This window comes from Megalops cyprinoides, chromosome 20, assembly GCF_013368585.1.
Source record: "Megalops cyprinoides isolate fMegCyp1 chromosome 20, fMegCyp1.pri, whole genome shotgun sequence".
NCBI classification, from domain to species: domain Eukaryota; kingdom Metazoa; phylum Chordata; class Actinopteri; order Elopiformes; family Megalopidae; genus Megalops; species Megalops cyprinoides.
This window is the reverse complement of record NC_050602.1, coordinates 17521983-17544845: the sequence shown is the minus strand read 5'-3', so window position 1 is coordinate 17544845 and position 22863 is coordinate 17521983. Positions and strand designations below refer to the sequence as shown.

Here is a 22863-nt window from a genome sequence, read left to right as displayed (position 1 = left end):
CTATACACTTCTGTTTATTCAGTATAAATGCAAAATTAAGACATGGTTCTTTAACGAAAAAATCAAAACATTTCTGGACCACATCTGTTTAAAAAATGTACACAAGAAATTATTTGACAAAAAGGATGTTGTAGGTTTTCATAAGTAATCTTTTTTCCAGGACACAGTCAAAACTCACCGAGTTTACAATCCCCAGCAACCTGCTTTACTTGACATTCGTCCTTTACTGACTGTGGTCAAAACTGGTATTACTGACACACAGAATAACATTCCTTCCTAACATTCTTGTTTTTAACTTAAACAGGGTTATGATGTCCATTTTAATGAACAGTTATTCATTTTCTTTCTTTGATCTCCCTTCAAATTCTATTAACTATGATTTTTCTTTTCTGTTTTTGAACAAAAACTTTTCACCACCAAACCTTGTAATATTTCCTGAAATATCAATGTTGTGTCTCATACTGGTTGAACTCAACAAAAGAGTTCAACGTTTGTCAACGGATCAAAACAAAATACTGCCAAAGAAGGAATTACACTATATTCAACAAAAAGTACATACATTATGACAACACAATACACCTACAAGCATATCAAAATAATTTGCAATGATAAAGTAAATATAATTCTATACAGATAGAGGCCCGATATTGTAATTCAACATTTGTCAAACCATTAAACTTCCAACTGAGTTTTTTTCTATTCAAAATTTAGGTCGGCACAGCACTCACTTCTGAAAAACACCATCTGGCCATGTGGTGCAGCAGTTGAGGCTCCGAGCTTTGGAGGTTGCGGGTTCACTTCAAGGGTTGCTATGCCCTTGAGTAAAGCACTTAATCTGATCGTACATAAAATATGAAAACACTAAATCGGAAGTGCTTTAGTAGATATCCGACTATATAAATGAATCACATGCAAGCTATGAATGTTGGCCTGGTTGAAGGTGTAAGCAGCAACTCGTAACACTGGGTTTGGAAATGGAACGGTGTTCTTCTTAGTTCCTGATAGATTTAAGTATTGTGGAAGAAAACTGTTCGTCTTTCCAGCATGCCATGAGTTAACCTGAGCTCCTGCTGGAATGTGCTGGGACATGCGCGGCACATCCTGTTCTTTTGTCACGGTAAACGGCATGGCCATGTTGAATCCTTCTTTTAAAGCGTCCTAAATCACCCAGCCTCCACGGGCAGAAACACCGGAACACCTTCAGCCATACCCTATACACTTTACACTTATTCTGCTTTTAGGACCACAAGATCCTGACCAGGAGACATAAATCATGATGAATCTGTAGATGAATGGATAAAATTGTACAAAGGCTAATTATTCAATATATAAGAACAGGACACAATTGGAAGTTCAATCCAAAGAACAGGTCAATCAAACTGCATTTAGTATTTGTATCACAAAGCTTTGAAAGAATTGCAGTGAAAGGTGGTGTGGGGTTTAAGGATTAGCATTAGGCTACCTATATGCACCTGGAGACCTGAAGCTCTGCATCAATGATGGTCTATCTGGTGGCACATACACTTCATCCATGCATCCTCAGATCTGAGGGTCGACAAAGTCTCCTTATTAACCAGCTTCTTCAAGAATGACGCAGCAAATCATCTTCATGTCATCCTGTGATCAAGGTGCACTCATCAAATTCATCTTTTGAAAAGAAATTGCATTTTTTGCAATGTCTTGGAATTTGAAACAGGTGGATATAGTCCAATATAGTCCAGAAGCCACAGAATCAGAATTGAAAACTTCCAACAGTGTGAAAACTTCAGTCTTCATCCACTTCACCCCATAGAAACTGAACCCTTTTTTTATGGAAACATGCAATGATAATATATATATTTTTTTTGCCCACCACCAACCCCCTGCAAAATGAACCCTTACTGAATCCTTCCTGGACCGCATGATGTTTGTTGCTGTGCCTTGATTTGGAATATAATAAGTAGGGGCAGTATATTTATTTTAAATCCACATTTTGTGTATTTGCTTTTGGATGTTATTGGATTAACAAGAACTAATGGCACCAGAGGAAAATGGATGACACCACAGGAATACCCATGGTTTTGGTGTGGGTAAAGCAGGAATGCCAACTTCCTGCTGAAGATCATCTTGATGTCACATCCAAAAAAGGAAAAAAAAACAGACAAACAAAACAGTTAAGTCTAAATTTGACTAAATAAATATGCTTGGTTTATGATAAAATGGCTAATTGGGAGTGTAACTGTTCTCTCTGGATGAGATGACTGATACTTCACTGCTCAATGATGATTTAATGAAATTATCTCCATTAGGAGAAAGACACCTGCAAGGTGCCCAGTAAGACTCAGGGAAAGCATTGGGTTGAGCACACCATTCATTAATTAGACAGCCTTATACAGCATACGCCATCCACATGCACTTTCCAAATGCATCCAAAAACACTTTCCTTCTTCCCAGAAAACTTCAAAAGAAACTTAAACTACATATTAATACACATGCGTATTAAACCATAATCATAAACTTCAAACAATTCAGAGACCAGCCCTAGTCTCCCTTTAACAACTACCGAGAAGGAGAAGGAGTAAGAAACTCATTATTTTAAATACACTATAATGGACTGAGGCCATAGGAGCACTGAGTCTTACTGGAACCAGTTCCAACACTTTGTTTTGGGAATGAAGCCTGCATGATAACATGTCAAACTAACTAACCAACTAGGAAACCACCCGATAGCCCATTCCACCAGCAGGATGATCAGAATGCTAACTCTGCATGTCAATCAATGCACATATACATACCAGCGGCTAAGAATTCACCTGCCAGCTTGCAGGTGGACCTGTGCGACTAGGTCTAAATCACTCAACCAAGCTGTTATGTCACAGGCATCATGTACACTTGCCTTTAAGACATGCCTTGCTTTTAAGGCTGCTTTCTAATCCGTATAATATTGTTCCATTCCTGTGTGGAGGAGGCAGACACCTGACTGTTGGAGGTGTGCCGGGTGCCGGTGCCTGTAACTCTTTCAGCTAAGAAGCCTACAGCAGTACACAGCTGCAGGAAGAGGAACTTGAACCCTGTCAAAGCAGGTCTATTCTGCAGGAAAAAACAAGCCACAACCCCTCCTCCGCCCACCCACCCTCCCAAAAAAAGTAACTGTTGGCTAGTACAATCGAATAAACTATTCAAAACGGCCAATTAGCCTTCAGTTAGTTGCATCTCCACAGAGGGGCAATAACTCACACAGCAGTATAGTCAGTCTGCACACCATAGGCACATATTCATCTAAAACAACATTTTAATATTATATTATAGCAAACAGCTAAATAAAAAAAACACTTGCCCATTATGAGCTCACATGAACATACAAAGAATACACACATTTTTATAAAGAGCCCTGATATATTAAAAACAATCAAAATTCACAATCATGGTAAAATCTGCCAGTGTACAAGCTTTCAGTGTACTTCAAGATCAGGCTCTGATACAAGAAGCCTCACAACAAAACATCCTGATGGGAGATTGGCTAAATGTTGCAAAGCTTTGCAGGTCTACATGGGAACTGTAGTCCAGAGCTGAAGTCCAGAGTGTATGCTCAATGTGGTTCTGGACTTCATCTCCCAGCAGCACCCAAGTCTAATGCTGTGTTCTGGGCCCTCCTGGTGCTCTCCGTGGCATTACATCTTTAATACAGCAGGGCTCTGTGCTTTATCTATGTGCAAAAACACAATCACACACATACAGTATATTCACAATTGATGATAAAAGTAATAGACGACAACATATAATATTATAACACAAAACATAGCATACAATTGCACGGCTAGCAGAGGCCAGCAGAGTAACTGTGACAGATAGGGTGATGTGCAGCGACCACAACAATAAAGCAGCCCTCCAGCGCTGGTTTGTGGAAGTAATCAGGTCTGGCTCAACAAGAAGAAAGAAAGAGCCATTGTCATTTCTAGACCAGCTATTCATCCGACCCTACAGTGGAGAAGAGGCTTTTGTTCACGTCAATTACTAATTAACAGCCATTAAAGGGCCTCTTTTCACAATTAACAACATCACGATTAAGGCCAAGCCTTTCCCAAAGAGACACTCAGAGAAAGAGATTCAGTGGCCGCTCTGCATGCAGAAATGTGAGGTGATTGTGCTCTACATAGTGGTATTTTATTCTTAAACATCACAAATTTTTTTTAAAAAGTATAATAGGTCATAGCTAAGTAAGTTCTGCAGTCCACCTAACAATGCTTCATATGGAGATGGCGAAACGTTTAAATAACATAGTGTGGAGAATAAGTTGACAGAACTAAGGTGCACTTAAGGAGGAGAAAGATGAGACTTGAGGAACTCCCTGTGCTGTCTGCTGGGACAGACACATGCCCTACATTACACACAAACACATTTATTTAAGATAAGCTCTTTGAGTTCACCTTCCCTTGGGGGGAAGGGGGGGGGCTCATAAATAAAAAATTGAAAACCAATCCATTTTTCATGCCACAAATGATCAGAAATGAATCCTCTCACAGTGGGCAGGCTCCATGAGGGCTGCCATTGGTGGTTTGTGTGTCCGTGACCACGCCTCCATCTACAGCCCTCCCTGCCACCCACCGCCAATCGGCTGTCACTTTCGTTTTCCCTTACATTCACTTCACATAAAAGACTGCAGCAACCCCACGTAGAAACTATTCAGTGAGCTAAAAAAAAAATAAAAAGGGAGCAATTTGGAACAAAAAACAATGACAACACAGGTACTGAGATTAAAAAGACCAAGTGTCTTGGTAACTCTCTCTCTCTCTCTCTCTCACACACACACACACACACACACACACACACACACACACACGCGCAAAGAGCACCCCAGTGTCTGCGATAGGATAGCTAGAGACTGTGCTGAGGGGGGCGTGTGGGGCATTGTGGGTTAGCGTCTGATCCCCTCAGTCAGTGCAGTGCTGGTGGGAGTGGTTGGCTGTGGGTGAGCTGGCAATCACACTGGCCCAGTGGGGTAGCTGAAATGGTTATTGTGCTCGGAGTCGACAATCTGCAGGCTGGCTTTGCGGTCCAGGGCCTCGTTTTCTGCCACCTCGGGACAGGGGCACCGAGGGGGACGCACTTTGAAGAAGTCGGAAACGTAGCGCACCTGCAGGGGGCAATAGCAGCTTGGTTCAGCTCAAACTGGCACACACCAGAGTCAAAACGGTCAAAAATGTGACCTTGTCCAAGCAATTTCCTCCATCAGGGTTAGGGTTGGTTTCAGTGGTTTGAGGTGGGCTTATAGCTATGGCTAAGGCTAGGGCATGAAACCTTAACCCTTGATTAGGGTTAAGGTTTATGGTCAGGATAAGTGTAAGGGTAAAACGTTATAGTTAGGGATAGAATCTGGGTAAGGCTTGGGATTAGGGTCAGGGTTAGGGTTACAGATGTCACATTCCTGGAGATGGCTTCAAATGACCTGCAGTTCTGGCCAGATCTATCCTCACCGCTTAAACATGTGGAATCTGACTCTCATGCTGTAAGCTCTGAAAATTATAGAATGCATTCTTCCCCCATGTGAGGCTACAAGGGCTGCCACAGTGCTAATGCAACAGTGTCAACATAACCCAGAATTATAGAGACATCTTGGGAGCAGTATCTCTGACTGCATAAAACTGGAATGAATTGCTTTTTGTTAGTAGGAAATAATTTTCATTACACCATTACATCGCCTTGTACTACGATGTTGAAGTGAATGACTAACATAGGAAGCTAAACTGCCATTAAAGGATTGGGTGAGGTTACTTACAGTGAGGATGGCCACCAGCGCCCCCTGCAGGAGCCCCACCAGAACGTCGCTCCAGTGGTGCTTGTAATCAGACACGCGAGTGTAGCCCACGTACACAGCGAACGCCAGCAGGAAGAACTGGATTGTGGGTCTCACAAGCCGCGCCCACTTTCCCACCATCCTTGCTTGGACATACAACTGCGAGGGAGACAGATAGATGGTTGACATTCTTTATTAACCCTCAAGACCATCAAAGTCTTCATATTTCATTAAATGGACCACAATAGCAAAAAGAAACTTTGTTCATTAGGCAAATACAAACACAATGTAAAAACATCCAACACCCACAATTCCCTCACCTGCTCCACCCAACCCAATCCTACCCAAACCCCCTGTCCACACCCCCAAGACAAAAGGAAACTACAGAACACAGAATTGGCCCTGAAATCATCACCATCTCATCATCAGCCCCTAATTGTTAGCCCAGACAAGTGCAGACAAGTTACGAGGCCTTATCCTCACCATGTTCCAAAGTCCCCTAGCAGTGCAGAAGCAAAAAGACCTAACTCCACCTTCCTGCTAATCCCCCACTCTCTACCAGTCTTTAAGGACTGACAGTGGAGAATGTAGCCCTGATGGTGGTGGGATTCCTGAGCAAGACCTAACTTTTCCCTGCGCTTTCCTTACAAAAAAGGACTCCTATCTGCTACCTACTGTAGCACCTGCAATGGGGATGGGGATATCATGACGATATAGTAACCATGGCGACAAAAAGTGAGAATTCCCCTGTTTGTTGAACACTCACCGCCAGGAACAGCATGCAGTACATCCCAAAGGAGGAGTGGCCAGAGTAGAAAGACAACCTGGAGAAGAAGAAGAGGCAGACATTCAACACCCCTGCTTTATAGTACCTTTGATAATGTACCACTGCTTATGATTTTTACACAGAAATTGTTTAGCTATAGCAACATATTTCACTTATGAAAATGTTAACATTATAACATGTTAGTTTCAACAAAAGACTACTGACGATCTGAAGATCAAGAGTGTGACTTTCTTTTCATTTATAACATGTGGCTAATACAGACTAAAGAAAATAAACTTTAGGATTATGAACTATACCATTTAAACAATTTGGGCTTCAAAAAGAAAACAAGTAAAAATCTACTATAAACCTCCTCCTCATTATGGCTAAAGGTGGCTCTGAGAGGCCACTACCATGTTGTTGTCACACTATAAGCACAAGGAACTGAAGTGACTGCAGGTTCACTCCTCCGCCCAGCAGGAGGAGCCTGACCTGCCCTCCTTCCCTCTACTGTACCTAGACTCAGTCACGTTGCGGGGATTGCCGGTGCAGTTGATCTCCAGCACGTAGCCATTGCAGAATTTGGGGGCACACACAGCCATGAAGTTGGGACGCAGGCGCCCAATTGTGAACTTGGCCAGGTCGGTGAGGGACTGGCTGACCACTGCCCCAAACAGGAAGGTTCCCACCACCTTGTAAAGGGCTGCCACATACTGGTTAAAGGTGGAGTTAGAGTGGAGCTTCTTCCTGTGGACCAGGTAAGCTTCGCCAGAGGTGATCTGCACACAGAATACAGGATGTACAAGAAAAACAGGGAAACAATGAAAAAAGACATACTGAAAGTGAGGAAAGTGAAAGTGAGATAAAAAACCATCTTGTAGACACTGCAAAGACTAAAGTGTTGTCACATTTGCTGCAGTGAACCACAATGGCTGCATTACTGGTTGTTACAGAGAGGAGAATTTGTCTGCTGCTAGGGATATTCCTCATTATCAAATGAGAATGCCTTCATTAGAGAGGGTGGTGATCATTGTTAAACCTGTGTATGTGTAAATTTATGCACAAATGCACACATATGACTTACAATGATGACGCTGAAGGAGATGGTGACAGCAGCCATGACGCCATGGGTGATGGTGTCCGATTTGAAGGGGTACTTAATGCTCTCATCGTCACAGTACACGCCCCTCTGATAGGGCTGGAAGATGGCGGTCATGATAACAGAGGGCAGCGATGCTGTGAACAGAGGAACTCACCGCCATCAGGAAATTCACACACCACCAACGATACTCTACCGCACAGCCAACAATACTTTACAGTACATCCAATCTGTCCAGGAATCATTCGGTGCTCAGTAGCCTGGTGTTAGACATTAACCGGTCACTGGTGTCCTTAGCACACTAACTCCAGACTCATTTCAAATTTTAATGAGACCTTTCAATGCGTGATCAGTGCACATCAGCATGCAATATGTAAATCTTTCTGTGTGAACAGAAGAGGAAATATTTCAAAGTAAATTGGGACCAAATGCAGTAACATAAAACATACTGATTTTCTTCAGAATTTCATTCTAAGTTTGATTCAAGGAGATGAGCAAGCACACACATGGCATGAGAAAGTTTAGAATGAGTGAAACAAAAACTGTTGGGGCGGTGATCTTATCTCTGGCATCATTTAACCATGATTCAGACAGCAACTTTATTCGTGACTCATTCCTTGTCAAATGATCCAAGGATAACGTTTATTCTGTGTTTCAAACATCAAACCCCAGGCAGCACCATTTAGTACACAAGCCTGGTTTCAATGAAAATAGATGTTTATAAAAAATGAGACAACAAAACTTAATAAAACTACTTCTCTCAGCAGGGAAACATGATTTGGGTGCCTGGCCAAGTTTTTTGAGATAGATTTCCCCTTGTGACAAAAGCCCTCCATCTCATCATTTGAGTCCTGGAGGACCGAACAGCCTTGAATCTCTGCAGTCCTGTACATTGTAACACAGGAAAGGACACATCCATGTACAAAGACGACTCTAAAAACAATTTAATCTGAAACAAAAAGGGCTGCTGTCTCTCTGCTTATTGCTTCATTCCCTTCACTCCAAAGAGCTCATGGTCATAACCATTTTGGAAAGATATTATTCTTCCTCTATGCAGCAGGTGCCGAGAAAGGTGAACACCATAACAAGGGTTCTCTCTCACTTGTTTAAGACATTCTGTTGGCCATTTAGCATATTGTTGGTTTCTGTTCTGAACTGAAGCACTCAGAAATGGCATCAACAGCATAAAAACCTGTGCAAGCAAAGGCCAAGGAACTGTCTCAGCAATTTATCTGTTTCTTACACAACAATGTGCATTCGTTTAAGTGACTGGCCAAACTCAGCGTTGTGTAAGACCTGAATATGAAACCTAGGCCATAATCAGTTACTCAAACATCAGGACAAACTGCCCAGTGGTTTAAGTGGATGGAGCCCCATGTGCCTCTAAGGTAAGGCCAGCACTAACCCTGGCACACAGTGGCACAGGACAGTTTGTTTTTTTTTTTTTTTTCAAACCTCTAGTAAAACTGCCCCCTGACAGGGTTCACATGTGTCTCTGTGCGAGCGTGACTAGTGGAGTGAGTGTGTGTGACAGAAACACAATAATGATAATGAAGAGATGGTTTGTTTGGACAGAACTCCATGTGTTTGTATGTTAAGCCCAACAACAGCCTGAGCAGACTAGCCCAGTACATCTACATCAAGGGAGCTGGTTCAGTGGAAACGGGGTTAGACTGGACAAGCACTACAGTTAGTTAAATGAAGGAACTCTCCCTGTGTGTGTGTGTGTGTGTGTGTGTGTGTGTGTGTGTGTGTGTGTGTGTGTGTGTGTGTGTGTGTGTGTGTGTGTGTGCGCGCAAAGATGAACAATGACCGGGTGTATGGGTGACGTGGGTCAGCAAGAATGCAATGTAATGTAACAAGACAGAACAATGCAACTCGACACAATGTGATTCGATACAGCAGGGAACACACTCCCACAGCCAAAATCAGCATCACGAATTTCTCTGAAATGATACGAAAAATGGCAGCACTGAGCTGTCTAAAGAACGCAGGAGCAAAAGCGCAAACATCAGACCCACCTCAACAGAACACTTTCATATACTGCACTCAGATTCTAATGTACTACCTTCTGATACCTCTTTTGAGTAGGGGAAAAAGGTGTGAGAAATTTGCTCGATTTGACATTAATTAAATGTTGTCTATTTGCTACCAAAGATGTGGCAGAGTTTCAGAGCTGAACTATGCCCAAAATGCAAATATGCTTTTCAAAATCGTGGATTTGGTACAAGCTGCCAGCTTGATGGTTTTGTTTAAAAATGGTCCCACAAAGATGGAAAAACAGAGTAATGACAGCAAGATAGTGCTTTGTGCTTGTTCACTTTCATTCGTGTGGGCCAGTCTGAAAAGTGTGTTCTACCTGTGGTACTTTTTTCCATTCCATTAACTGTATAGCAATAAATAAACTCTGTACCCCACTAAACCTACAACCTGCTCTTTACATTACATCATTTGGCAGACACTCTTACCCAGAGCGACTTCCAACAGACCCCATTCCAATGGTGCTTTTTAAGGCCTGCCCCCTGCTCCTTGGCTCTCTATGCTACTAAACTCCGGACCAGGGAATAGTTCCCACAGCCTTTGAGACTCCCACTGTCACTCCCCTCTTCAGAAAAGCCTGGCCTTGACACAAATACACTAAAGAAACTACGGTACTATCTCCAACCTCCCCTTCATAGCCAAAACTCTTAAAACTCTGACTTGACGCCTCTCAATTACAACAGGTCATGTCCTACTCTAATCTCTGTGAACCCCTCCCATATTGTTTTAGCCTATTCCACAGCACTGACACTGTGCTTGTTAAAGGAGTCAATGACCTCTTAACATCTGATGCTGGCGGTTTCAATATCCTCCCCCAACTGACTTAAGTGCAGCCTGACGCTGTAAATCACCCCCATCCTGTTTTACTGATGGCTATCCTCAGGCGTTGCTCATATCCCTTGCTTGCCGTTCTTATCTCCTCACATGGCTATAAATTAGACTGGACAGATGTTAGCCAAGGGGTTCCCCAAGGCTGTGTACTAGAACCCTTGCTCTTCACTATCTATACGCTCCCTCTTATACGCTTAAGATCCTGAATAGCTTTGGACTTAACGGTAACTTTTACTGCTATGCAGATGACACACAGATTTACCTTGACCCACCCTCCGTAACTCACCCTCCTAAAAATTGAGAGTGGCCTGCTTACACTTAAGCGCTGGATGCAACTTGATCTTCTCTATTCGTGGCATTTCTGTCTCCTGCTCTCCCACTGCTCACAACCCTGCAGTTATTTTTTGACTCATTGCTAAAATTTGCCTACCAAATCAAAAACATCACCATAGTCTCCTTTTACCATATTAGGACTTTTGCAAGGGTCTGTTCCTTCTTCTTCTGCACTGACCCAGAAAAACAAAATACAAGCATTTGTCTCTAATCGTCTTGATTACTGCTCTCTGACAATAATGTCAGTGCACTGCAGAAACCTCACATTATTCATAGCTCAGCTGCCTGTTTACTTATTTCAGCTCCCAGTCTCACATCACCCTGACTCCTAAAGATTTGCATTAGCTCCCACTCAAAGCCAAAATTAATGACAAATTCACTTACTTGCCTAAGGCTTTCTCTGCTCTTTTCCTCATCTATCTCCCTGACCTTCTGCTTCCCAATCAACCCACAAGAAACCTGAAGCCCACTAACCCTGGTCTTCTCTTGTCTTAAAATCACCTCTTACCTAAAATCACCTACCTTACCTGTCTCTTCCACCTATCTCCTGTTGTTCTATTAGCATATGTAAGTCTTGTTTTTTCTTGGTCACTCTGTACAGTGTATAATGTCGTTGGGATCATGAATGGTGCTTTATAAGTGTAGTTAATTATTAACTAACTGCGGCCAACGGTGACGGAACTGCAGCTGGCACTAACCTCAGCGACACCCTGTTAACGTGCAGCGCTGACCACAACTGCTGTTGTTGCTTTCACTTTAGCGAGATTTAGGAAAGTGTGGCACAGACCAGAGGCTAAGATAATCTCACCTCTAATGAGACCCTCATCTGTCCCGGGGAAGGGGTTAGCACCACCACAGATGCCAGCAGATGCAGTCTTTTTCATTGAGGCCCAAGGAGGAAGCAGAGCACTCTCAGATAAGGACACAGGACAGAGGTGTGACCCCACCGACCACTGCTATCTACAGCCTGCACTGAGATACACTTGGTTGCTCACTGCCCTATCAGCTCGCTACAGCCTCATGGGCACGTGGACCCTATTACGACTTGCCTCTATAGCACACGTCCCTTATAAAAACACAGGGAACTTGGCTAGCTACAGCTCATAGCAATATCTAATTATGTTCCGAATAACACAGTTTTATTACAATAATAAAGGGAACTGGGGTAGCTACACCTCTAAACATAAAATACCTCCACATGCTCAGTAAAGGCCTGAAAAGTACAGTTTTATTATAAGAATGATTTGTTTAGGTAGAATCAGAGATAATTAATCACATGACAAACATTGCATTCCTTCCTGTTTTGGATTACGAGTTCCAGTGAGCATTCGACTTGTTGAACCTAAGGAGTTCCTGTAATGAAATCTTAGGTTGTGTGGCATGGCGTCTGGGCACTAAACCTGTGACACATGGCAAAGTGGAGAGGGGACCATAAGACTGGAGGTTCAAATACCAGGGCTGTTACGGCTGTTGCACTCTTGAGCAGGGCACTAAAGTTGAACTGCTCCAAATATTTCCAGCTGTAAAAAATGTTTAATACCCACCTCAGATGTAAGCTACATATGGGCTACTGCCAAGCAAACTAAAATAAAGTTTATTGATGACAACATTATATAACTGTTGAACTGGTTTTATCATTTGAAAAGCTCCTTCAGCTGATGCCAGTTGAACTTAGCAGTGGAAATCCCGCCTGTCTCAGTACAATCCCACAATGCCCCGTTTCCCTCTCCTGTTAGCCTGGTCCCCTATCCAATTAGACCGGTGAAGGACTCTGCTACCAGGTTACTCTGCACCTGCACACACATAGGCAGGGGCTAACTGAAAACACATTAGGCAGCATTTGACACCACAGAAGAAAAACAGACACCAAAAAAAACATTACACACGCTAAATAAAATCTGGTTTCAAAGCACGGAAATTTATTTTCAAAATCCGGGTTCATGACTTAATTCCAGGCAGCATTCCAGTGTTCTGGCAAAGAGAGAGTGAGAATGAGAGTGAGACAGAGCAAGAGAGAAGGAGAAAGCACATGAGACTGCAGCTAGACTCCATGCTCTGGGGTCAAATGTAAATGTATACACTGACATTTCGGGGGGATGTTATTCAGAGGACTGGGGCTGCGATTACCCCTGGCCTTAGTAACACAAGAAGTCATGACACTTCTGAGTTATTGTGTTTACCCAGTATGCTATGGGGCAATTTCAGCTATCCACAATAACAAAGTACCAGGACTGGGTGAGAAAGCCAGGGAAATGCTAAACCGGCTTTTAAGAAAGCCTAATACAGTTATATAATGTGTGTGTGTGTGTGTGTGTGTGTGTGTGTGTGTGTGTGTGTGTGTGTGTGTGTGTGTGTGTGTGTGTGTGTGTGTGTGTGTGCGCGCGCCTTGCATGCACAAGAGCGTGTACATGTGGGAGTTTGACGGGAAAGGGTCCATCATTTTTTTTGGCAGTTACAAGAAACAAACATTTTGATAAGTGCAGGGTGAATACAGGAAAGATGGCTGGGTGGGGGAGGGTCATGGATAAATGGTTACATGGGATATCAGTTTCTGGTTTCCAGTGCACTGAGAAATCAAATGAATACAAAGGAAAAACAAAGACGGTTGAAAAGAATGGGGTTTTCTGCAGGCGACTGTGGGAAAAGGAGTCATGTGATTTGAAAAGAAACAGTATTCCAGCGTACCCATTTCCTGTGCTCATTCTAAACAAAGCCCTGACTACACACTGACAGCTTCAGATAGTTTTATTTGCTTTTGCCAGCAAGGGGAGGACAGCAAGAGCTAGAGAAAACTCAGGACCTAATTATCTTCACACCCTCCCTTCTGACCTGTGTCCAACCAGACTCCACCAAGACATCCTATAATTTTATCTCTTCTTTTCAATCTCTGGCTCTCTGTCTCTTCCCTTGACAGAGGGTATGACATTTCCTCCTGTCCTTTTCAAACCTGACTTCAGTGCTTTAGCAATGTATTGTCACAATAGTGTGATTTACACTTACTACTACAACAAAAGCAAGTTGTAGCTGTAAGGCTAGGATAATATGCACAAGCACAGACACATACACAGACACAGACACAGTTAAAACTGTGTGGAGGAGGAAGGTATATCGGCTAATGATGGCTCCGTTTTGCAGAAGAAATGAACAACCGCTAATAGAAGTTGTGTCCCTTATGAAATCTCAATGGGCTATTACAAAATAAACACATGTGTACACTAAAAATGAAAGCAGAATAGATGAACTCAGAATACCTTGTGACTCAGCTAGACCTCCACTCAAGGCCGTTCAACCGGTCATGAGTTTCCATACACACACACAAGCACACGTTATAAAAAACCACACATGATGGACAACCGTACAGAAAGCAAACAGAGTCAGACAGACAGCAGGAGGCGGACACTCAGGTGTGGCATGTGGGCAGCATGCTGTTTGTTCTATTGGCAGCTTATGGAAACTTCCTTTCAAGGACCTCATAAAGTATCATTCCAATTTTAACACGCACACTGGCAGCAGAGGAGGGTGAACACCTGTTACACAACTGAGACCGAATCAGTCTTTTCAGATGCATTATATGAAGCTCTGAACTGCTGCGTTACATGCAGCTGAGTGCATAGGGTGGCCTGAGGGCTTGAGGGTGTGGGCCTTGCACTGCTATAGGCTGTGAATGACAGAATGCCATAAGGGAGAAGAGAGAGTTCCCTCCTACAAACACAATGGGGGCGATGAGTCACCGAGGCACACGCCATGCCATGCTACACCCGGACACACCCCCCCCCCTCCCCCGCCTTCCTCCCCTCCCCCCTCCCCCACGGTCTGTCTCTCAGAGAGAGACGTTAAAGAATGCCACCCCATGCCATGCGGTACAAAGTCCAGTCCCGGGCTTCTGAGCTCATCTCATTAAAATTATCTCTCTACTATTCCTTCCTCGGGCATCATCCTCATACACTGCTGGTCTCTGCCTTCCTCATGCATCCTAATATCCTTTTACACTGTAACTTAAAACAAATGTGGAGGGGAGAAGGCACAGGGCTAAAAACCCAACAACCTGAAAAACAACACTCAAGTAATTCAGAGAACAGGAGAATCAGCATTCAGCCGATCCAATTCAGCTACCTGCTCAACATAATAAGACGTGATCAAGGTGATGGATGTTTGGTGCGTGAGTCAAGGAGGATGCAAACAAATGCTGACACACCTGATGAGGGAAGGACTCCTGTAGGTGACATAGGTCTTTTCATGCCTTTGGTCCAACAGCAGCAGCGAGAAATGATGTGTCCCTGCCATGCTGAAAAGAGCCGCAGAAAGCTGGGACAGTGCTGGTCTCCTGTCTCACAGCACACTGTTCACTCCTTAATTCCCCCCCCCCCCCCCCCCCCCCCCCCCCCCCCCCCCCCCCCCCCCCCCCCCCCCAAACTCAGAGACCTGAGAGTGCAGCATGCTGTAACCAGGGCAACACAGTCTGCGTGTGACCGGTCACATGCCACAGTCACAGAGGCATAGGGATTTAGAGAATCACAGAAAATGCACAAATACTGCATAATTCCAGGATGTGAAATGGTGTGGACGCAACAGTGCAAAGACACTGCTAGGTTGTATGCATATTAGCTAAAGTGACAGAGAACACTACAAACCCTTACATAATATATGACCAGGAGCCTCTTAAATAAGTTTACATGGAAGATAAATGGAGAAATTCATTTACAAGAACCCTCATAACTCCCCTGGACACAGGTGTGCACTGTGTGTGTGTGTGCATGCATGTAAAAGAGAGAGGGGGACAGAGTGTGTGCACATGTGTACTGGACACAGAAAGTGTACGTGTGTGTGTATGAATGTTTGTACGTGTGTTTATGTATGAGTGTGTAAGAGTGAGCCTGTGTAAGCTTGTAAAGTTGTAAAGGCCATAGAAAATGCGTATGAGGGTGTCTGTACATGTGAAAGAGAATGTGTGTCTGTGTGTTTGTGTGTCTGAGTTGCGCATCTTGTCTCTCAGTAGTGTATGTCAATGCATGTGTGTCTCTCAGTAGTGTATGTCAATGCATGTGTGTCTGCGTGTGTGTATGTGTGTGTGAGTGTGTTTTTGTGTGCCTCATGGGCCTGCCTCCTGTCTCTCAGTGCATGTGCTTCCTCTGCACAGCGGACTGAGTAATGTGGAAGGTATTTGCTGAGCGTACAAACTTCTACTGTTAGATCTGCCATCCCAATTCGCACAGGAACACTCTCTCCTTCTCCCTCCTCCTCTCTCCCCTCTCGCTTTCAGACGTGTCCATGTAAAATCATGGTCTCTGATGACACGGCTGCTGTGCTCGTGTGGATCGGGTGAAGAGCAGAGGTTGTGTGTGCTATGGAAGGAATTCTCTCGCCAGAAGGGTGTCAGCATTGATCATTTGGATTTTACCATGTGGGGGTCAGAGTACAAACATCACTGCATGGGGGGGGGGACTGAGTCAGGGCGCAAGAGTAGACATAGTAAAAACATGCAAGACAAAGTGTGGAAACAGACAGACTGGGGGGAAGGAGCATAAATTGAAGAAACCATACAGGATGGACAGAACACAAGATATAAAAGGAATGTCAACCCAAATGTAATCCAGTAATAATCTGGGCACTGATGTCAATGACACCTTTGAGACAAAAACACCACCTAAGCTGATGCTTGCTGTATGGCGGCTGAGAGATTTATCACCCGTTAGGCTCACTGTCATTAGTAGGCTACCATTAGACACATCTACCACCACACCCATCCCCTGTGCCCCCACAAAAGAAATAATGTCTTATTTTAAGATACTCTATAGGAAAAACACTCATTTATGTGCTATGGTTCCTGGTGTTACCAGTATTCCAGTGCAAACCCTGCTGTCAACCCTGAATGAGGAAAAACAAGCATTTGCCAGGGTGGGGTCATAAATGTATTACCTTGCAGTGATGGCAACAGCCATATGATACAAACCTGTTAATCATCCACGATCATCCATATCATGTCCTGCACTGTCCAGCACCAGAGAGTTTAGAGACCAGATCGATGCTGAATCACCCATCTCGAGGAAGAAATTTCACACCAGAGTAAAGAAACCCTGAACATTTTCTTGAGAGAGCATATCTGTCAATCTTCTACCCGCTCAGAAATGTGGCACTTTGCTCACACATGTTTCAGTACACAGTCTGCACAGTGAGAGACTCATTCTACATTCAGGTGCATGGTACACCTGTGAGAACAGCAGCAAATGCTGGCTAAATCTTCTTGTCCCTCTCTGCATTCTTGATAAAAAAAGACAGCAATCAGACAGAACAAGGTCTGATGTTCAAACTACTTCAGTGCCTCCACACTGACTTCAGTCTCTGAGCCTCACACAAAGGGACCCTTGAAGAAAGATCAGTAAAACTGGAAACGCAGTGCATTCAGCCTCTGATCAGCACATCACCTGCCTTGTCCTACCAAGGCATTTCTCTAAGAGATCCAAGTCAGAGACGCATTTGATGAGTTTGTTTGCTGCATGCACCCAATCACCCAATTTCCTCCAGAGCAGAGAACATCTCAAAGACCTGTGTACTACATGTGCCTCCCAACCCAAAGTGTATAAATCTACATGTGATGCAGTGGAACAGGAATCAAACCCATCCTGCCGATGGCACATGAGGAAGAAAGTTTGGTGGAAACAGCAAGTGATTAAAATGCGGAAGGGAACACTCAGGGCATGAGCTCTTGTGATCACTGAAAGCATCCCAGAGGACCAAGATCACCATCGCCTGTATCCAGATAAGAGGGTGTGGGGAATGTGTGTGAGTGTGTGGGGGTGGACATTTGAACAGTAAACATAGGAGGAGAACAGTTCATTTGATCTGCGCACCAGAAGTACGCCGCATAAACAAACTGAACATGCAAAAGAGCATGTTCAGCACAACTCAGAAGTTGTTTATTTGTTGGTTAATTACGAAACCAACTCCCTTGTTTAAAACTTCAAAACCAGCTTGTTTAGTTTTACAAATGCATGCATACCACATGTACATGATAACCCATCAGAAATCTGAAAGCAAGGGTGTTCATTATGGTTACATTTTATTCAACTGCTCCTTTGCAAATGTCCATTGCATTTAAAGGGAAAAAATACATCCGGCCTCATGCATCAGTTATTACACTAGTAAGTATTTCATTCAGCACCCATTTATTATGAAACTATTAGTGCATTAAAGATCTCTGCATAGTGTCTTGAGTTTAGACTCATATTCACATCAATATACATTCTTTCAGCCACATACACAAACAGATACAGATAAGAAAGCATGCCTCTGAAAGTCTCCACACTTTGCTCTTAGTGCTACAAAATAAGAAAGGAAACAGGACTTAAGCTCTGTTTCCACCGGCCCACCTTAGCTGTAGGCCAGCTGTGCTTGACGCGTTTCTACTTGCCTGCCATAGCTGTAGGTCAACTATGCCTGACACGTTTCTATTGGCTGACTTGAGCTGTCGGTCAACTCCAGCTGGTGGGTTTTCATCGGCTGACCTTAGCCGTCAGCCTTAGCTTAAAAAAATGTCCAAGGTGCTCATCTTAAGACACAGACTAGTCAAGTGGAAGCAGACCTGTTTATCCAGTTATATGCCATTGCCAGAGTGTCCTTGACTACTGCTCTTATTCCTGGGGAGGAAGCACAATCTTGTTCCCAGAACATCTATATCCCCTACAACAAAATAAATATTTACCTCCTTTTCTGCAGGTGGCATCCACATATAATCAGCATTACAACAGGTACAGCTGTCCTTTGACAGGAATAACTAAAGCACAGGCATCAGGATTTCTTCTGCCATAAGCTAGCCTGTAGACATACATACGCCACAAGGAGCACTCACTTATTTTCAATAAAACAAGATAAAGGCAGGTGTTCCGATATAAAGATGTTCCCAAGGAGGACTGGAATCGGCTGAAACTCTGGCAACCATATTGGGTCACAACAGAGTGTCAGCCCTTGGAATGGCACATACACAGACAAGGTGGATCTGAAGAAATATGGCTTTTTCTACACCACAGTGCAAAGACTCCATCTGGCCAGGAACCACAGAGCAAGTCCCAACATGCAGGACCCCCCACCCCCTCGCCTCTCGCCACTCCACTGAGCAGGTCAGACGGAACACAACACAGGTGTGGCCAAGCACAGCTCACCTGCCCTTCCCCCAGCTGCACTGGCTGTACTTATAGCAAATGAGGGTGCGGGGGATGATGATTTGAATGCTGGATTGGACATGACACATCAATTCCCTTTATGCCAGAATGAGAATTTGGTTGCTCATATGAGCACATTGAAGCAATAACCAACATTAGCCAGAAACCACACTCAGTTAGTCAGCCACTTAAGGAAGAAGGGCTGATTTTCAGCTAGTTTATACTGTGTGTATGTAAACAATCGATGATTCAGACGAATGAGTGATGGGTGTGTGATAAGGCAGGTTCTTTAAGTTAACACACACATTAAGCATACTGGGGAAAAACATGGGTGCAAGTCAGAATTATATAAATAAGCGAACTCTCGAGTCCTGTGAGAAAAGCCTTTGTGTGTCAGATAAACATGAACTAAAACCAAAATATTCACTGTTACACACTGCTGCTTGATGTGTCAGTGTCTCTTTTCCTCCGTCTCACACACACACACACACACACACACACACACACACACACATTCAAATGTTCATAAAATAGACAGGTCCATAATTTGAATACAGTTTAAGCTCTGCTGCACTGTACAGAGAGAGCTTTCTCATCTATCCTGCAATTGAAAACTTCTGGTGTCACACACGGCTAATGTCACAACAGAACTGTGTTTAGATTGATAGCAGATTCTTCTTTTGCATGTGGGGCAGCTAGGTACTGAGCAGAGACCATTTTCCATACCTCAATGAATCATATTACATATCACTCCAAGTTATTTATTCCACAGCTGTGCCCCATCTGGGGGTCAAGACTGCAACCTCCTAGTTACACACCCACTTCCTCAAGCATAATGCCACACTAACACCCTCAAATGTCCCTTGGCCCTTTATTCCCCTACTAAAGCAGATCCATAAGCACAGGTAAAGCCAACAGATTTTCTCTTGAAAATGTAGGCCCTTTAAAGTTCATGCATCAACCATATGTCCCCGTTTAAATGTCAGTGAGTAACAAAGGGTAGCCTGTGAAGCTCCCCTTATGGGTAACCCCCGACACATACTGCATCTTACTCAATCAGAATAATGCCACTTATCAGTCTCCTATGGGCAAGCTAATATTAATACTTAGATCTTAACTGAAAGTAGAAAACACGAGAGTGGAAAATCCTTAAAATACAAAGGGGAGTCTTGGGTTGAACTCACAGGGCAAGTCCCTCTCTGTCAGGTGTGTGCATGATGTATGGAGAGCAATTGCAGATAATTCTGTCCAGGGTGATCCCCCATCGCAACCTGAGGTACCAACTGTTAATGTATTTCACAAACTATGTACTGCTCTGTCATTCCAGGTCTGGTTTATAGATTCCCCAAAATTCAGTAGGATCTCAAATACTCATTCTCACGTCATGAGGCTGCCATGACGCTCCGTATTGTAGCCTGAGCTCTTATTGAACAGATGTCGAGCACAATGTGGAACTCCAGGGAAATACAGACAATGGCCTATACTTGTGTGTACCAGATATGTACAAAAATATCCTTACTGGTCTTGAGAAGATTGTTATCATTCTATTCTATATGATGCCATTTTTAGATGATTACGTTTATAAACAAATTCAAAGAATGACTTAATGTAACCTTTCCAGCTGGCTAAGGTAAACAGGAAAATTCAATCCTGAGACGTGTATGTACGGAAAGGCCAGTTTCTGCGCACGTTTATCTGTTAGATGAGTAATACTCTTCTCCAGGTTTCTGGTTAAACTTCTGGTTAAAACTGAACTGTGTGGTGTTCCTCAGTGAATATTACCAACTGTACAGCTGACAGGAGTGCATTTCCGCGGACATTCTCAAGCCTAACGCAAATCTGCACACACTTCACTTATCTACATCGACAAAGAGTTAATGCCACTTCGGTATAAAATCATTTTGCAAAACATTTTCTGTTGATCTGTGTTTTGGGCCTTTAGGATTAAATCGCTTACAGTTCATTGTTTCTCTCAGGGACACATGAAAAGTAATTGCAAGACTTCGGGTGGCTGCAAGAATCAAATTCAAGTCTTTGTTATGTCAACCTGCAGCCTGCTCACCGAATAAACGTCTGTTACAATATTTCTTACATAGAAATATTCACATGATACCTGCGGAGAATTCTGCCTTTCGTGATCTCACAGAAAACTCGGACTTCACACGTTTACCTACTTGAATTAACAAGACCACACAGCAATGCAACACATTCAAACAATCACATAATTAATACAACCAGCGTAGGTTACGCATTGCCATCCGATTGTCTACAGTCACATTTATACTCTTGGCTAATGCACGAGCAAATCCTATTCTCAGCCATATTGGAAGTAAAGTTGAAACTTACCCACAAGCACGCAAAGCACGTCCACTAAGATGAATATCTTCTTTTTTCCAAACTCCGTCATGATTTTTTTTTCTTCTCTGTCTTACGAGACCTTCAATATGCTGTAATTGCGTAAAATGCACACGAAAATAATAATGCAGTTAAGCACGCGCAGGCAGTAACCTGAATTGCGAGTTCTTCCGGCTCCGCTTCCCTACCTGTTCACTGTTGTTTACGGCGAAGGTGTGCAGAGGAAACACTACTCTGTTCAATCCAACAACACGAACGGCTCGTTCGGTCAGTTGGTGGTAATATTTTGCTGTGGAGCACAGACCTCTGTGCGCATTTTGTGTCCTTATCTACAGATGGGACAAAACGCCTCTCGACTTTTTAGCGAACCACCAATGACTATCTTGTGAGAGACAAAACAAATCCACCTCTTTTCCTTAATTTCCCTTTCCCTTCTCTTCGCTTTAACTCTTTCTCTCTCCACTCCCCAAACTGACGTCAGTCTCCCTATATCAAGGAGAAAGGAAGTAAGAAAATTTAACTCAATCTCAAGTTTTAAGGCTGCGGTAATCCGACAAAAAAAAATTAAGGAATGCCAGGAAAGAGGGTGATCAACCCACGGAGGAGGAAACTCCTCCAGTGAAGGCTGCGTTTCTATTTGACTTTCTCAGGAGTGCGAGGTACATAGCAACGCCGCTGTGCAGTTCCAATTCGGCCGCGAGTAGGGGGTGTTTCGTAATACGGATTGTAAATGTGCCGTGTGAAATGAGTGTTTTCCATCTGCGGCGTCGCAGATCCTCCGAATCATTGTGTGTGCACATTGTGTGTGAAGACACCCCGAGGACCACAACAGCGCCACCATCAATACAATGCATGCAGTTTTATGTAACAAGCTCATAAAATATTTACCAGCATATATATACGCGAGCGCGTGGACGCGCTCGCGCGCGCGCACACACACACACACACACACACACACACACACACACACACACACACACACACACACACACACCAGTATTGCTTGAACCAAGACACGGCTTCTTTCAGTTTTCAGTCTGTGCTGGAACACTGGTCAATGATTCAGAGGTTCTGAGTCGTGTGGGGAGCTCATTCCATCACTGGAGTAAAGAATAAATGTGACTGAGAGGATGGATCCTTTCGGAGGGGGATCACATGGCAACCAGAGGTTGCAGAGCGAAGCAGTCTACCAGCCTTGTATGGTTTAGTAATGGACTGAAGGCAGGAGGGTGTAGTTCCTCTTGCTGCCCCATAGGCTTGGACCAGAGAATTGTATTTTATTCTGGCCACAACTAGTAACCAGTGGAAGGAGATGAGGAGAGGTGTGATATGCGAGTATTTTGGCTAGTTATAGACGAGCAGCAGCATTCAATCTAGGCTACCCTCTCTGTACCCCTGTGACAATTCTGTGCTGTTGTTATGATTTTGTCTTCATCTAAATGTAAGCAAGTCCAGCTAGTTTCGGCAGTTTCCTGCTTTCTTTAAGAGATGTCCCTCCTCTGTCTAACTT

At 43.6% G+C, this 22863-nt stretch overlaps 1 protein-coding gene across 3 annotated transcripts; it reads right to left on the bottom strand.

Annotated features, from left to right (window-relative positions):
* Nucleotides 1–3319: 3319 nt before the first annotated feature.
* LOC118795386 (phospholipid phosphatase 2-like) lies at nt 3320–21767 on the bottom strand. 3 transcript variants are annotated; one of them, XM_036553845.1, is made up of 7 exons: nt 21542–21767; nt 21345–21445; nt 7624–7775; nt 7056–7318; nt 6540–6597; nt 5756–5932; nt 3320–5113 (listed from the first exon to the last, which is right to left on the bottom strand). In XM_036553845.1, exons 2-7 carry the CDS (start codon nt 21403–21405, stop codon nt 4961–4963), a joined length of 864 nt encoding a protein of 287 aa, XP_036409738.1. In that variant the 5' UTR covers nt 21406–21445; nt 21542–21767; the 3' UTR covers nt 3320–4960. The 3 variants fall into 3 exon arrangements, with proteins under 3 accessions (XP_036409738.1, XP_036409737.1, XP_036409736.1); XM_036553844.1 differs by having other exon boundaries at nt 21345–21767; XM_036553843.1 differs by lacking the exons at nt 21345–21445; nt 21542–21767 and adding an exon at nt 11651–11872.
* Nucleotides 21768–22863: the final 1096 nt, after the last annotated feature.

What these genes read in the sequence shown, in the direction of transcription:
- LOC118795386 (XM_036553843.1), bottom strand. Translation starts at nt 11,726, where the DNA reads ATGAAAAAGACTGCATCTGCTGGCATCTGTGGTGGTGCTAACCCCTTC. An exon ending in TCTCCTTCAGCGTCATCATT is followed by an intron (nt 7,319 to 7,623) that starts GTAAGTCATATG and finishes TTCTGTGTGCAG; the next exon opens with ATCACCTCTGGCGAAGCTTA. An exon ending in CGCTGGTGGCCATCCTCACT is followed by an intron (nt 5,114 to 5,755) that starts GTAAGTAACCTC and finishes TGCCCCCTGCAG; the next exon opens with GTGCGCTACGTTTCCGACTT.